At 48.2% G+C, this 14846-nt stretch overlaps 1 protein-coding gene across 1 annotated transcript in view; it reads left to right on the forward strand.

Moving 5' to 3' along the window:
- Nucleotides 1–14846, forward strand: part of GRIK4 (glutamate receptor, ionotropic, kainate 4) — a 315486-nt gene that overhangs the window by 294816 nt on the left and 5824 nt on the right. The window contains exons 13-14 of the mRNA XM_010830486.1: nt 10734–10843; nt 14790–14846. Of these exons, the coding sequence (XP_010828788.1) occupies nt 10734–10843; nt 14790–14846 (167 nt within the window). The remainder of the gene's footprint in view (nt 1–10733; nt 10844–14789) is intronic.

Raw genomic sequence — 14846 nt, forward strand, 5'->3', positions numbered from 1 at the left:
GATGCTATGAGGGTCTTTTGTAGATGCGATGAACATCTATGATCAGTTGACGTCAAATAAAGGAGATGACCCTTGATAATGTGGGTGGGTCTCATCCAATCAGTGAAAGGCCTTGAGAGCAAAAGCAGGTTTCCCAAAGCAAAGGGAATTCTGTATCAAGGCTATCACGTAGAAATCCTGAATTTCCAGCCTGCCCTACAGATTTGGGACCTACCAGCTCCTACAATCTTGCCTGGAAAATCCCATGGATGGAGGAGCCTGGTAGGCTGCAGTCTATGGGGTCCCTGAGGGTCGGACACTACTGAGTGATTTCCCTTTCACTTTTCACTTTCATGCATTGGAGAAGGAAATGGCAACCCACTCCAGTGTTCTTGCCTGAGAATCCCAGGGACGGGGGAGCCTGGTGGGCTGCCGTCTATGGGGTCGCACAGAGTCGGACATGACTGAAGTGACTTAGCAGTAGCAGCTCCTACAATCACAGGAGCCAATTCCTTGAAATAACTCAGGTAGTGCTACTGGTAAAGAATCCACTTACCAGTGCAAGCGAAGCAAGAAACACAAGTTTGATCCCTGAGTCAGGAAGATCCCCTAGAGTAGGAAATAGCAACCCACTCCAGTATTCTTGCCTGGGAAATCCCATGGACAGAGAGGAGCCTGGTGGGCTACAGTCCACAGGGTCACAAAGAGTCAGACATGACTGAGCATGTGCACACACACACACACACACACACACACACACATCCACCTGGTTCTCTCTGTCTCTCTGGAGAGCCTTACCCACACAGTTCCCCTGTCTGATCAACATTCCTTCCCCATCGCTGCCATTTTACTGAGGCACTAGGGTGTCACACAGCTGCTCAGATCTAATTTCTAACAGGGGGCCAAGCTGAGTAAAAATTGAGTGCTGGCGTGAACAGCTCACACTAAGCAGAACTGACGGTTTATGCATTTATTCAACAAATATTTACTTGCATTCCATGTGTGCAGCAGAATGCTTAGAAAGCATCAGAAAGTAAGCTGGGGAGAGGACAATCCTGAATTGACTAAACTGGGGGAGACCTGGTTAGAACAAGTCTGAGACGAACTGTGCAGAGTCTGAGACAAAAGAGGTTGTCAGAAACAGCTAATACCAAAGGGGAGCCCAGCAGAGTTCACCATGAGTGCCACAGTCTAAAATTATTATACATACAGAAGCTCTCTCTGACATAATAAGTGTTAAGCTGATGAAATTAAAGTTGGATACTGGGTGTTTATTATTTTGTAAATTTTCTCTAACATAGTTTTCTGTGAGCAAAAATACGATTCATTTAATGTAATTTATAATGACCCAGTCTCTTAGCTCTATATCCAAGGTCACCTGAGTCGTGAATGATAATTACCAAAAAAGTGAGCATCTGGTGAAAATCAAACCTGTGTCCAAAAGTGAAAATAATTAACACAAGGTAAAAATGCCTAGTTAGAAATTCTTCAGAACCTTTCAAAATAACAGGCGGTGGCAGGTATATCTCAAGTCTAAAGATAATCAGAAGTAATTTGTGCCCTTCCAGCAATCTCAGATTATCTAGGTTCTTTCTCGAACATGGATCATCACGAGTTGGTTGTGGGATATTTTCCTTTCTCTAGAACCTTGGGGTATAATCTATTTCTGCCAGGCATATCCAGGATCAGAATCAGAAGACTGTTTTGCTCTTCGACCTCTACTCCCTGCCACTCAGAGGCTGGCTTTGGCATTTGTTATTGTCAATCTCTCCTGCTTATTAAAACCCCCTCTCTGTTCCTAGCATCCACATCACCATTTTCTCCTGCTGTGCTTCCTGTCTCTCTGAGTATTGCCTTCTTTACCATTTCTCTTGATTCTTCTCTCTCTGTTTGCCACTTAAATGTCTGTGGTCCTTTTCTATTCTCACTCTCCCAATTCTCTGCCTGGATAATCTCACCTGCTCCCAAACCTATAAATCTAACCCTGACTGCTCTCCTGAACTCTGGAAGCATATTTTAAATACATTACTAAGTCATCTCCAGACTTCCCAGGTGGCTCAGTGATAAAGAATCCGCCTGCCAATGTGGGAACCACGGGAGACACAGGTTCGGTCCCTGAGTCAGGAAGATCCCTGGAGGAGGAAATGACAACACTCCAGTATCATTGCTAGAATAATGCCGTGGACAGAGGAGCCTGACAGGCTACAGTCTACGGAGTCATGAAGAGTCAGACACGACTGAGCACCTGAGCACACAGGAGACATCTCCACATGGATATCTCACAGGCACCTCAAAAACAGTGACACAAACTGCATTTGGTATATTCCTCCCTCCTCCCCTCTGCATCTCCGCATCACAGCATCTCCATCCAGCCACCTGAGCCGCCCTGCGCTTGTCTTTCCTCAAATGTCCATTTGGTCCACTCACGTCCTACACAATCTGCATATATACTGATAATTCCTGCTCACTCTGCCTTGGTTCAGGCTCTCCCCATCTCTATCAACAACTGCTGCATACCAGTGGCCTGTATCCTCCTTGAAGGCAGGCGTTTCTTTTCTTTGTATTTTTTAGGCTTTTAAAAAGTACTTTCTTTATTTTTATTTCCGGCTGTGCTGGGTCTTTGTTGCTGCATGTGGGCTTTCTCTAGCTGTGGTAAGAGGGGCTACTCTCTAGCTGCTGTGTGCAGGCTTCCTGTTGCGGTGGCTTCTCTTGTGGAACACAGGCCCTAGGGCACTCAGGCTTCAGTAGCTGCAGCACACAGCCTCAGTAATTGTGTTGCACGGGCTTATTTGCCCCGAGGCACGTGGAATCATTTTAGAGCAGGGATCATTGAGCCCGTGTCTCCTGCATTGGCAGGCAGATTCTTTGCTGAGCCACCTGGGAAGCCCCACTATCATATGGTATTAGACTATGCATTTTTATGGGATGATTTTTGGTATGGAAAATGTCATCATCCTAAACACGCAGCATTTATTTGAAAAGTATAGAAGGAAGAAAGGAAAGCGGGAGAAGTGTGAGGGATCTTGTGATTCTGTGAGCAATGAGCACCGGTTCCCTTTGTGGCTCACGGCCAAGCGTCACTGACTCCCAGGAACCTGGCTTCTGTCAGGAGGTCCAGTATTCTAGGCAGCAGGATGAGTGACCCGAATTGATTTCTTCTTTTTCTTTCTGGCCTTTACCCTGTTGGTCTTGAGAACAAAAAGTGAGAGAAAGCAGATGTTGGGGCAGCTCAGATTCATCAACAGGTCAGGCCTGCCATAGCTGCCACCTGAGCCCCTTACTCCCTCCCGCCCTGATGCCTGTGCATCCCACAGACAGCAAAGCACCCTCCTGAGAAGGTCTCAGAAACCCTGACCCAGGCCAGGTGAGCTTCCAGGTCAAACATAGAGGGCCCAGGCCTTTAGAATCTGGAGTGTCCCCTTGTACTCCACAGATGGGAATCCAGTGACTGGGGACATCAGAAGTTCAGGACTCTCTTCATTTCCTTGGCATATTAGTTGATTATTATTGAGAAGTTCAGTATGTAACATAGCAGTATACCCCCAAGGGCATTTTGCAGTCCAGGGGAGTTCATAGAATTGTGCATTTTGTAGTCCAGAGTTTTATAGAATTGATGCATACTATAAGCTTCCAAATATCTGTGAATGGAAGGGAGAAGAGCACAGAAAACAAAAAACATTCATATTTGATGTTAGAGTATGTCATGTAGTTTTCTCTCTCTTATTTTTCTACAGCAGCAATTTGCCTAATGATGTTTTTCTCAGATTAATATTAAAGTAAGTTTGTATGCCTCAAGCACACACTGACTGTTGGAGCAAGGCCTCACCAGAGCATGCCAGAAGCCAACCTGGGGTTTGACATTTGGCACATAGAGCCCCCAGATGGATAATCAAGTTCAAAAAATTCAGCATCGATATATTCAAGGAGGTTGGGTGCATGTCCAGGCTATTTGCATGTTGACTAACATCATCTGACGCCTCGTTATCCATGAAGCCCTTTCACATAACAGTCTCTGGTTTACTACAGCAACCCCCCGAGGCAGACAGTAGAATTCTCATTTCACACAGAAGGATTCTGAGGTCAGTGATGGCCAGTGGTGCAGGGGAAAGAAGAAAGATGGTGCAGTGGTGGGAGTGGCACAGAACCCAGGTTTTCAGTCTCCAAGTCCATACATTTCCAATGATCTATCTTTATGGTATAGTAGGTATATTTCCTTGTGTCAAGGACATGTGTTAGGTGATCTTTCAAGATCCTTTCTAATCTGATGATACTATCTATGATCCCAAGTAGTGCCCTGAACCAGCCAGAGCATCTAAGGCTCCCTTGAAAATGTGAGTTGGTGAGATCTCCCTGGTGGTCCAGTAGTTAAGAATCTGCCTGCCCATGCAGGAGACATGGGCTCGATCCCTGGTCTGGAAACTAAGATCCCACATGGTTCAGGAAACCAAGCCCATGAGCCACAACTACTGAGCCTCCAGGCCACAAATGGAGAGTAGCCCCAGCTCACCACAGCTAAAGAAGGCCCACATGCCCCAAGCAAGTGCCCATGTGCCACAACCAGGACCACTAAAAACAGGCAAACAAATAAATAAGTGTTTAGAAAATATGAGTTAATTATTTCCCCCTGCAGTGTCCTGCTCCATCTTTGAATGACAAATGTGAAAGTTTGACGCTTTGTTCTTTTTCTCTTCTTAACCCTTGGCAAGAATTGTCTCTCTAAAGAAAAGTAAAAAAAAAAAAAAAAAAGAGCAAACAGTGATTAAATTAAAAAATGAGCAAGAAATAAATGTCAACATTAAATTAACACCTGGCATTTTTTCTGGATGTATTAGTCATTTTTCAAGAAGGACTGTTTGGTCTCAGAAAGACTGTCTAGGAAAATGGAGAATAATACTTAGTAAACCAATGAATCGTTTCTAATACTGCTTAATACTCTGTTATAAGAAAATAGAAAATGAATAAAGTTCTATTCCTTAAAACTAAGTAACCTGATAGCCCATATAATGGAAGTATGGTTCTCTGGATGTATAATCACATTAATATTGGTTACTTATAGAGTGCTTCTCTCTCAAGAAGCTGAAGGATTTTATCAATGTTACTATAGTAATTCTCACATCCCTACTTCATGTTGATTGCAGTGTTCCACTTTCTGGAAGAAGGAAACAGCACCCAGACAGGCAGAGTGGTTCACCTAAGATCACTCAGAAAGTCAAGGTCAGGACCAGGTTTAGAACTTAGGTCTTCTTGTGACAGATTTCCAATCAGCAAAGTGAAAATAGATATACCAGCATCTGGATTATAAAGGCAAAAACCCCATCTGGGTGTTTTAAGTGAAGAGGAATTAATTGCTTACTTCTTTTTTCCTCTTAGAGTCAGAGGTGGGAAGTGCATTCTAAACCAAAATATCAAGACAGTCCACTGCAGACACACTGAGGGAGTTATCCCTGGGTTTCTGGGGTGGACCAAGAATCTCCTCCTTCTGCTTCTTCCAGAAGGATTCATGGAGACTGTGTCTGTCTTATCTGTTTCTTCAGCCCTAAAGAGTGTTTTATTGACCACTGATGACAACTGGTAGTGGAAAGAAACCTCTGTATGAATGGCCATTTAGTTCTACAGACTGGCAAGACCACATGGAGGACAGGATAAGCCTTTGTCATTGGTTCTGCTGGAGAGGGAAGAGTTCTGCTGGAGGAAGAGAAGGAGCAGCATTGATGGCCCAAGTCTGTGTGTCAGGAAATGGTGATGCGGGTGCACAGCCCTCACACAGACACAGGAGAGCCCACTGCACATCTGAGCCACTCTGTCTTGACTTCCTTGGGAAGGCTGAGGTGGAACTGAGTTCCAAAGCTTGCAATTACCGGCTTCTAAGAGCCAGCCTTCCAGAAGAGAGCCTGGTATTACCCTAATCACTTCCTGGGGGAGCCCTGGGGAAGCCCTCATGATTCATGTATTATAACCCACAAAAACTCTAGGAGTTATAGAAAGGGAATGTGGCCAGATGGAATTCTCCCTCCAAGCATCTTTAGCACGTGCTACTACAGGACAGAAAATTGGATTTCTTGTCCGTGAGGGAGGGCTATAAAAGGCAGTTCCCTCTTTCGTCATACACCATCTCCCCCACCTCTCTCACACATGGCTCCCATTAGACAGTTGTTGTTCAGTCGCTAAGTCGTGTCCAACTCTTTGCAACCCCATGGACTGTAGCCCACCAGGCTCCTCTGTCCACGGGATTTCCCAGTCTAGAGTACTGGCGTGGGTTGCCATGCCTTCCTCCAGGGGATCTTTCCCACCAAGGGATTGCACCTTCGTCTCCTGCATTGGCAGGTGGATTCTTTACCTCTGAGCCACCAGGGAAGCCCATTAGACTGGGGTGGGGGTGGGAGCCAACACTTACATAGCACTTACTGTGTGTTAAAACAATGCAAGAGGTAGGTTTTATGATCACCCCCATGTTACAGAAGACATGGAGACCTAGAGAGCTTACGTAACTTGCCCAAGATCCCATAATTGTATATGGTACAGCCAGGATTCAGTCCTGGGCAGGCTGACTGCAGAGTCTGCATGTTAATTCATTACCTGTCTTGCACTACGTGGCCCCAATGTCCTTATGCATTTGGCTCCAGACTCTGGGCAAGCAATTACTTTCTTACTATAATGTCATTTCTTCCAGTAAATGTGCAATGAAGTATCAGTGAGTTTATGGATTTTTTTAAGGATAAGAGGAATTTTCACCAGGCAAGAGGAGATTAGTTCCACTCTGTAACTCCGTGAACAGCTCCACTGCTGACATTCAAAGGGCCTCGCCACTCAGGGATTGTAGTCATTTGGTTACCAGCCCCGTCTCGCTCACCATCCGACAGCATCCGTGATGCTGGCTCTGATGTGGTCAGTCTGAAGCACAGTACAAAAATCAAGGAACCAGTTCCCATTTTGGTGCCATCTAATTTGCAGCCCCATTTACAGGGCTTGGCCTGACCTAGACATTTGGGGCATAGACTCTGTATCACCAATTATCTACCTTCAAAGTTGTTGTCTTCACCAGAAGGAACAGGCCCAAAATGTAGTCAACAGAGACATGTAAAAATCAATAACAGAGTCCCCATAAAGGATGGTTTCTTGTCGTTCACTCACTCAGTCATGTCTGATTCTTTTCGACCCCATGGACTGCAGCACACCAGGCTTCCCTGTTCATCACCAACTCCCAGAGCTTGCTCAAACTAATGTCCATTGAATTGGTGATACTATCCAACCATCTCATCCTCTGTCACCCCCTTCTCCTGCCTTCAATCTTTCCCAACGTCAGAGTCTTTTCCAATGAGTCAGTTCTTCACATCAGGTAGCCAAAGTACTGGAGTTTCCACTTCAGCATCAGGCCTTCCAATGAGTATTCTGGGTTGATTTCCTTTAGGATTGACTGGGTTGATCTCCTTGCCGTCCAAGGGACTCTCAAGAGTCTTAAATGGTGATGGGTATAAATAAATAATGTTTAGAGTACTTTAAGGGGGTGAGATCAAGTAGGCTGGGATTCTGTTGGCATTGGGGAGAAGGCGTGGGATTAATTAGGGAGTTTATTGAAGCAAATTGTAAAGATACAACAGAGAGGAAGATGCGGTACAGCTGCCGTTTGAAAGAAGGAGAGCACGGTATCCCTATGGCACAGCTTGACAAATGAGCACCAGAGAAATTGAAACCATCACCAGTGATGTGAGCACGGCACTTAACCTCCCTGGGTCCCGTTTCTTCCATCTGTCAATATGGAGAACTGAGTACTGAAATCCAAAGAACAGAGTGAAGCATTTTGAGTTCTTCTGAAGAAAAGCGTCACCATCATATATCCATATATCCACTGGGTTAAGGAAAACCTGTTATTAGGAAGAAATGCCAGTGGCATGTGACACCTGATCTACCCCCAGCACCAGTAACTCAGATGCCTGTTGGGAAGGAAGCAATCGAAAGCATCCTCATAGAAAAAAAACGGGAGGCGTTCAGAGCCTTGCAAGTAACACACTTCTCTTTGGCACCATAAAAACAGCTTGGGCTCAGTCCAAGCCTAGTCTGTGCAAGCCCAGACCCACATCTCAAATGACTGCCCATTCCTTGCTCTTCTGGTTGGCGTCAGTCAATCACACGTGGAATCAGATGTTGCCTTGCCAACGTGACTGATATGTTTCCAGGGGAGCTCTGTTTATGTCTTGATCCTTGTTTGTGTGATGCTCTGTGTTTTCTAACTTAAGTCTCCAGGAATTTTTCCCATGGCTGTGCATCACTTCTTATCACCCATAACCAAATATGGCAGCTTTAAATAGTGCTGTCATTTGCCTCAATTTCATTCGTTGTGATATAATCAGGTATAGATTTCTGACATTGAGCATCTAATGGGGTTTCAGATTCAGAGAGCAACAATGGAAGAATTTTTTTCTCCTGGATATCTCTCAGTTGGGAGACACAGAGTGAAGCAGTCATGAGTGACAGGTGTAGAATTCACGTACGTTTGCCCAGAGAAGCTCCAGGGGATAGAAGGACCCCAAGAGTGGCCCAAACGAGTGATTTTCTGCAGCAGGTGTGTAGATGTAATGAGTATCTTCATCCCCTTCTGGACTCAGTCCGTCTCTTCCTGCATCTGCACTGGCTTTTAGGATGATGGTGAAGGCATGGTTAGTCCGTGATGGACACGGAAATGACTAACGGGGACTCCAATTCTGCTGTCTTGCGTCCTTCTTCCTGTTAGACAATTTACATAGTGATAGGGCCGTACGTATTCAAATGGTCTTCTCCCTGTTTCTCTGCTGTTCCCCTCGTCACGGGGCTTTGTCCCTCAGGCTGTTTTATTTTCCCAGTCACCTGAGTGTTCTCTGCAGCTCAACATGAACACACATGAGGCAGAGAAATTGCAGTTGGTATCAGAGGGCAGTTCCCTGGTCTAAGCCACATTGGGAGAGAAATCCAATTTCAGACAGACCACCCCAGGGGTCACTGTCACACTGATCAAGGACTTCAGGATCCAAGAACCAGTGCCCCACTGGCAGAGGGTAAGCTTTGACTTCACTCTGTACCCTCTGGACTATGTCCTCAGTGGGAGAATAAAATTATACTCCCAAGTGCTTTGGGAATTTGTCTATTGGCTCACTAGGAAAGGATGGAGAACTCACCAGAAGAGCAGTTGAAAATCAGCCACAACTGGGGTTTGTGCAGATACAACAGGGCCTTGCAGCATTGTCTCCCCTGGTCTTTAGACGCTGCCTTGGGAGCAGCTGTAGTTACCTGCAGTTTCTCAGCATTATCTCATGGTCTGGCTGTCCTTGGATAACAAAAGCCCAGAAAGCTGATTGAGATCAGCTCAGTGTTGGCATAGATAGCTCCCCTTGGTATCTCTGGGAATCCCAGTACAAAATGACATACCTTGATATTGACAGCAGGTTGTGCCATGACTGATATGTCCTTGAACTTGAAAGTTTACCTGTTCATAGCACTCCTGAGCTTAATACTGGTTTTCTATCCTATCCATGGACCTCCTAGATTCCTGGGATCATAAAGTCATATCATTTTTTATTTAGAATGGTCTTTAGGGAGCATCTGTTCCAGTGGTTTCATAGTAAGTGGAAGAAGCAGCCTGGTTCAAGACCAGGGCAGCAGTGGGAGCTGTAGAGTGGGACCCTGTCTTGAGTGAACAGCTACCACTCAGCTCCAGCTGGTTGAGAATTAGGCCCAATGTGGCCAGATCATCCATTTTTAAAGCCAGAAATCTGGATTTTTCTGTGAAACGTCCTAGTCACTTAATGTTGACAGCTTATCAAAATGAGTAAACGCTATAAGTCAACAAACAAGTGGTCTGTGGGCTGCAGGTCACCACGGTATCAGCTTTGATCTAGATCAGCTCCAGTAGAGTCTGGAGAGGGGTGTGCACTTGCCTGAGACCACACTGCTAAAGACCAGGAGCAGATTCTGAAATTCCTTCCTTCTCATCCCATCTCACTTTCCTGCAGAAAATGCCCCCCCGCCAGAGTGTGGTTCCCAGCTTTCTGGCTGGTTCTTGGCTCCATCCTTTGGCTCCCATGACTCTGCCTGGCCTAGGAACAATGATGTTTTCCCGCAGTATCGTGGGCTGCATCAGATGCCCTGGGCTTTGTGTCAGCAAGCATGCATTTGAGTCCCAGTTCTTCCACTGATGAGCTGTCTAACCTTGGACACATCTCTTGAATGCCTTAGGGCTTTGATTTCTTTCTGAATACAATGAAAATAGGAATCTGGGTTCTTCACAGCACCCAGTTTGAGATTTACATGAGAAGATGTTAACATGTATGTGAGATCACCCTGCAAACCAAAAACCAAGGATGCCTATCAAATTAGCATCCTCGTAAGAAAGACGTGAGTGGCAGAGGGGGCTACATGTCCTCGGACATCAACAGCTCTAAGGTGCTTCAGAGCCCATCCACGCTGCCCCTGGAGGACGTGGGGACACATATAAGGGACACTGAGGGCTGTTCTATTGCCCAGCACAGAGCCCCCTTCATCCTAGGAAGTGATGAGGCCTTAAGCTGTTCTTTAGTTTCATCTACTGAGTTAAGGGCTGTGTAGATGTTTCAGAGCAGACCCCTCTACACCTTCAGCCCCTGTGTCATTTAAATCAATCACCCATAGCCCAAGGCAGTGCAATCTGGGCCCATTCCCAGCTCACCAACCCCTCTGCCCTCCCCTGCCCGAGGGCTGTGCTAACTGAATGCATACATGAATCTCGTTTCTGTCTCCATTTCCAGGGACGCAGACCCGGCTATTTCTCCTTCCTGGACCCATTTTCTCCGGGTGTCTGGCTCTTCATGCTTCTAGCCTATCTGGCCGTCAGCTGCGTCCTCTTCCTCGTGGCTCGGTACTGGCTTCTCCCCTTCCCTGTCCTCACACCGCCACCTCGTGTCCACCTCTGGGAACTGCATGGGCGGGGGTGGGGAGCAGGAGGGGGCGGATGGAGAAGACCATCCGCCAAACCAGACCAAGACCATGGTGCCAAACCAGAGGAATGGGAAACGGGCTCAGGACCTGAGCCACTCGGCCCTGCTGTCAGCCGGGCATTGCCCGTCCATCTATCTACATACCCGTCCCCTGATATGCACAACACAGACAGGCGAGCTTGTCCGAATTTGTGCCCCTTGCCTCTTACCCCTCTCATTCCCCAGTCTCCAGCCCCCTGCCTTGGGAGAGAAGAGGAGGGGAGGAAGGTGGTGGGAAGACTACTCTGATTAAGTGCTCTGCCTTTGGCTGCCCTGGCATCTGTCCTCGCCAGGACCTGCCACAAAGTGCTGAGTGACAGGAAACAGAGCCTGCAAATCTGGAGTAGGGAACCGGCAGCCTCGGTGACACAGGCAAGGGAGACGGCCTCCTCTGCAGAGGACCTGGCCCTTCCCCAGCCCGGGTCTGTCTGTAAAAACACAGCTGCCTTGTTGAATGGAGACCGTGTAGGGCGGCTGGCAGCAGCAGGGCAGGATGGAGAGCAGCACTGGCAAGCAGCTCTGAGTTGAGACACATGGTCCAGATTGGGGGTCGGGGAGGAGAAGAAACCCGCCCCCCATCTCCCTGGACACGAGAGAGTGTCCCTGAGCCCAGGAAGAAGCCAAGGAGCATCCCAGGAGGATGCGCAGAGAGGGTCATTTCTCTCTAAGGCTAAGTTGGGCTTCAGGAGAGCCCACTTACTATCCAGAGGCAGAGCCAGCTCCCGTGGTTCAGGGTCATTCATGCAGATCCCTGCTTCCTGCTCAGAGCTCAGCTGATCACCTCAGAGGAGCCAAGACCCACTCAGAGTAAGAGTCTAGGGGGCCGACAGTGGCTCTGGTCCAGCCGTCTGCTCTCCTCTGCCTCGGGGCTACAGGGGCAGCGCTGGCCTATTCTGTAGTGAACGGTCCACCTCTATGGGGTGGGGTCTTCCCCAGAAGCATGTCTATTCATTGCTCAAGGGTAGTCTGTGCTCCCTCCAGCTAGAAGATGGAACTCCCAGGAGGGAGGTGATGCGTGTATAATTATGGGTGATTTGCATCGTTGTACAGAGGAGACCAGGCTTCTCTGGTGGCTCAGATGGTAAAGAATCCTCCATTTGCAATGCAGGAGACCCAGGTCCGATCCCTGGGTCGGGAAGATCCCCTGGAAAAGGAAATAGCTACCAACTCCAGTATTCTTGCCTGGAGAATCCCATGGACAGAGAAGCTTGGTGGGCTACATCGGTGGGCTCTCAAAGCACAACCAAACAACTAACACACACACACACCAGGAACCAACACAACATTGTAAAGCAATTTCCCCCCAGTTAAAAATAAATTTTAAAAAATGAAAATGGAGCCCCAAGGATCTTCGGAGTACGAACCCCTAGGGCAGTTCCCAGCCTGCCCAAGAGGCATGGCATCACCCAGTCCATGCCTCTTCCAGTGGAGATCAAAGCCAGGTTCAGGAAGTCATTCCCGACCCCTGAGATCCAGCCGAAGGGGGAAGGCCTTGCTTACAACCTGGTCATCATCACAGGGTGCTGCATGTGCCACTTGGGTGCCACCTACCCCGCTTGGGCCTGTAGCCATGGCCACTGTCAAGTATCTGTTGTCAGTGTCGACTGGCAAGGCGCGGGAGCTGGCACACCATCTGACACGTCCCCTCTGCACTTCGCTGGGCTGTCTGCGGCTGCTCACAGGAAGCTGTCTGCCTGAGTCTCGGCTCCGCTGCCCCAGAATTCTCTCTTGTTCCCTTTGATTGAGCCCCTGTGTGTAGAAAGTCATGGTTCTCAGGTGGCCTTGAGGGCCTGGAAGTGGTATTAGGGCATGGCTATCAGATACATACATACACACGCACACACACACAAGACCGCTTCACCCTGCCTGCCACAGCCTAAAACTTTTCGATCAGCCCTGGGGGCTTAAACAGCCCCTCTCTCCTGCCATCCACATTCACACACACACTGCCCCCCCAGGATCCAGAATTAACAAAAAGATTAGCCAAAAAATGGTACTAGAGGTCTGATCATACATCATATATATCATACAATATGTATACACACACACACACACACACACACACACAGACATACAGGTCACTTGATATGAAGAGCTAGTTCGTTGGAAAAGACCCTGATGCTGGGCAAGATTGAAGGCTGGAGGAGAAGGGGACAACAGAAGATGAGTTGGTTGGATGGCATCACTGATTCAATGGACATGAATTTGAGCAAACTCCAGGAGACAGTGAAGGACAGAGGAGCCTGGCGTGCTCCAGTCCAACATGGCCTTAGCAACTGAACAACAGCAAAATACATATAATATCCTATATAAGTAATATCTGAGGGTAGGGTAATCTGGCCCAGGCAATAGCTTTCAAACTGGGTTCCCGGGGACGTGGAGGCTCCTGGTAGATGCGGACACATGGAGGGGCGATGAAGAGGCTAGGCACACAGAGCTCTGCGGCCTCAGCTCGTCTTCATTCAGACCAGCTCCACTTTTCTCTCTCATATATTGTACTTCTGGGTAAGATTTTAAAGGGGAAAAGATGTTTGAAAACCACTGCTCTATGACAGCCATTCCCAGGCCAGCTGATATCAGAGTCATTCAGGGAGCTTTAAAAAAAACTTGAATGTCTAAGTCAGATCATCTCAGAATCTCTAGGGATGAGGCCCCGGGAATCTGTAGTTCTGAAGCTCACATCCAACCACCCGTAGGCTTGGGAACCACTGGGGTGAAGCCACACGGGTACGATCCAACCCCACAGCCCCTGGAAGGAAGGAAGGAGGATGTATGGGGGCAGGGGCCAGAGATGGCACACTGGCCTTGTAATCAGGAACAAGCAGCAGCGAAGGAAATGCGAACCAGCCCCTCAGCATAGCACCTGCAGCCTAGGCTGAGCGAAGGGACGGGAGGGCCGGGGAAGACGATGACATCGCGTGAACACGCAGACCTGCCCTTCTTGGCGTATGTCCAGATGCGTCTCCCACATCAGAGCTGGAAGGCTTTGTGTGGGAGGCAGGCTGGGGAAGAGGGAGGGCATGTGTCTGGTGGGCAGGAAGTTAGGGCATCAGAGACATCAGAGGTACCGCTGGGAGAGAGGCCAGCGTGAGGCTGCGAGGGACAGTCGAAGAAGCCTGTGTGCCTTGTCAACCCTATGTGCCCATCGCACTCATCCAGGGAGCCCTGAGACATGCTGAGGCCCAGGCCGTATCTGGACAAATGAAATCAGAACCTCTGGGCATGGAATCCAGGTGTTGGGATTTTTTAAAAAGCTCCTGGGTGAGTCTGAAACACAGACAGGGTTGAGAACCAGGGCTGGAGGGAACCACTGGGGCCAGTGGTTTGCAAAGTGTGGTCCCTGGACCAGTGGCATCCCCTTCTCCCAGGAACCTGCAGATTCGTAGGCCTCACCCAGACTTAGCAAATCAGACACTTCAGGGCTGGGGCCCAGCGATCTGTGTTTTCACAAGCCTTCTTGGTGATTCTGATGTCAGTTACATTTTGAGAATTTCCACTCTGGCTTGAGAGTTTTCAATCCACGGCTCTTTGGGGCCTTAGGGTTCTCTCTGTGGTCACTTCGGGGGAGCAAAAAAGACAGAACAAGCAATTCCCAGCCATCCACCCCCATAACTTGATTTATTTTGAAAAAATTAAGATGTTTCTTTGATTAAAGAAAGTTCCAAAACTGCCAACATAGTCCAACAGAAGGGAGCTGGCTTGCCCAAGGCCACAGGCAGCTACCAAGGTCCAGGGGTCAGGCCAGAAAGAAGAGCACCCCCACCCCCCCAGCACCCCTTCTTCATGCCCACCCTCCACGGCGCTGATGTGTGTTCCTTTCTCCCACAGACTGACCCCCTACGAGTGGTACAGCCCCCACCCGTGTGCCCAGGGCCGGTGCAACCT

The sequence above is a fragment of the Bison bison genome, unplaced genomic scaffold, assembly GCF_000754665.1.
Source record: "Bison bison bison isolate TAMUID 2011002044 unplaced genomic scaffold, Bison_UMD1.0 scf7180017864518, whole genome shotgun sequence".
In the NCBI taxonomy this organism is placed as follows: domain Eukaryota; kingdom Metazoa; phylum Chordata; class Mammalia; order Artiodactyla; family Bovidae; genus Bison; species Bison bison.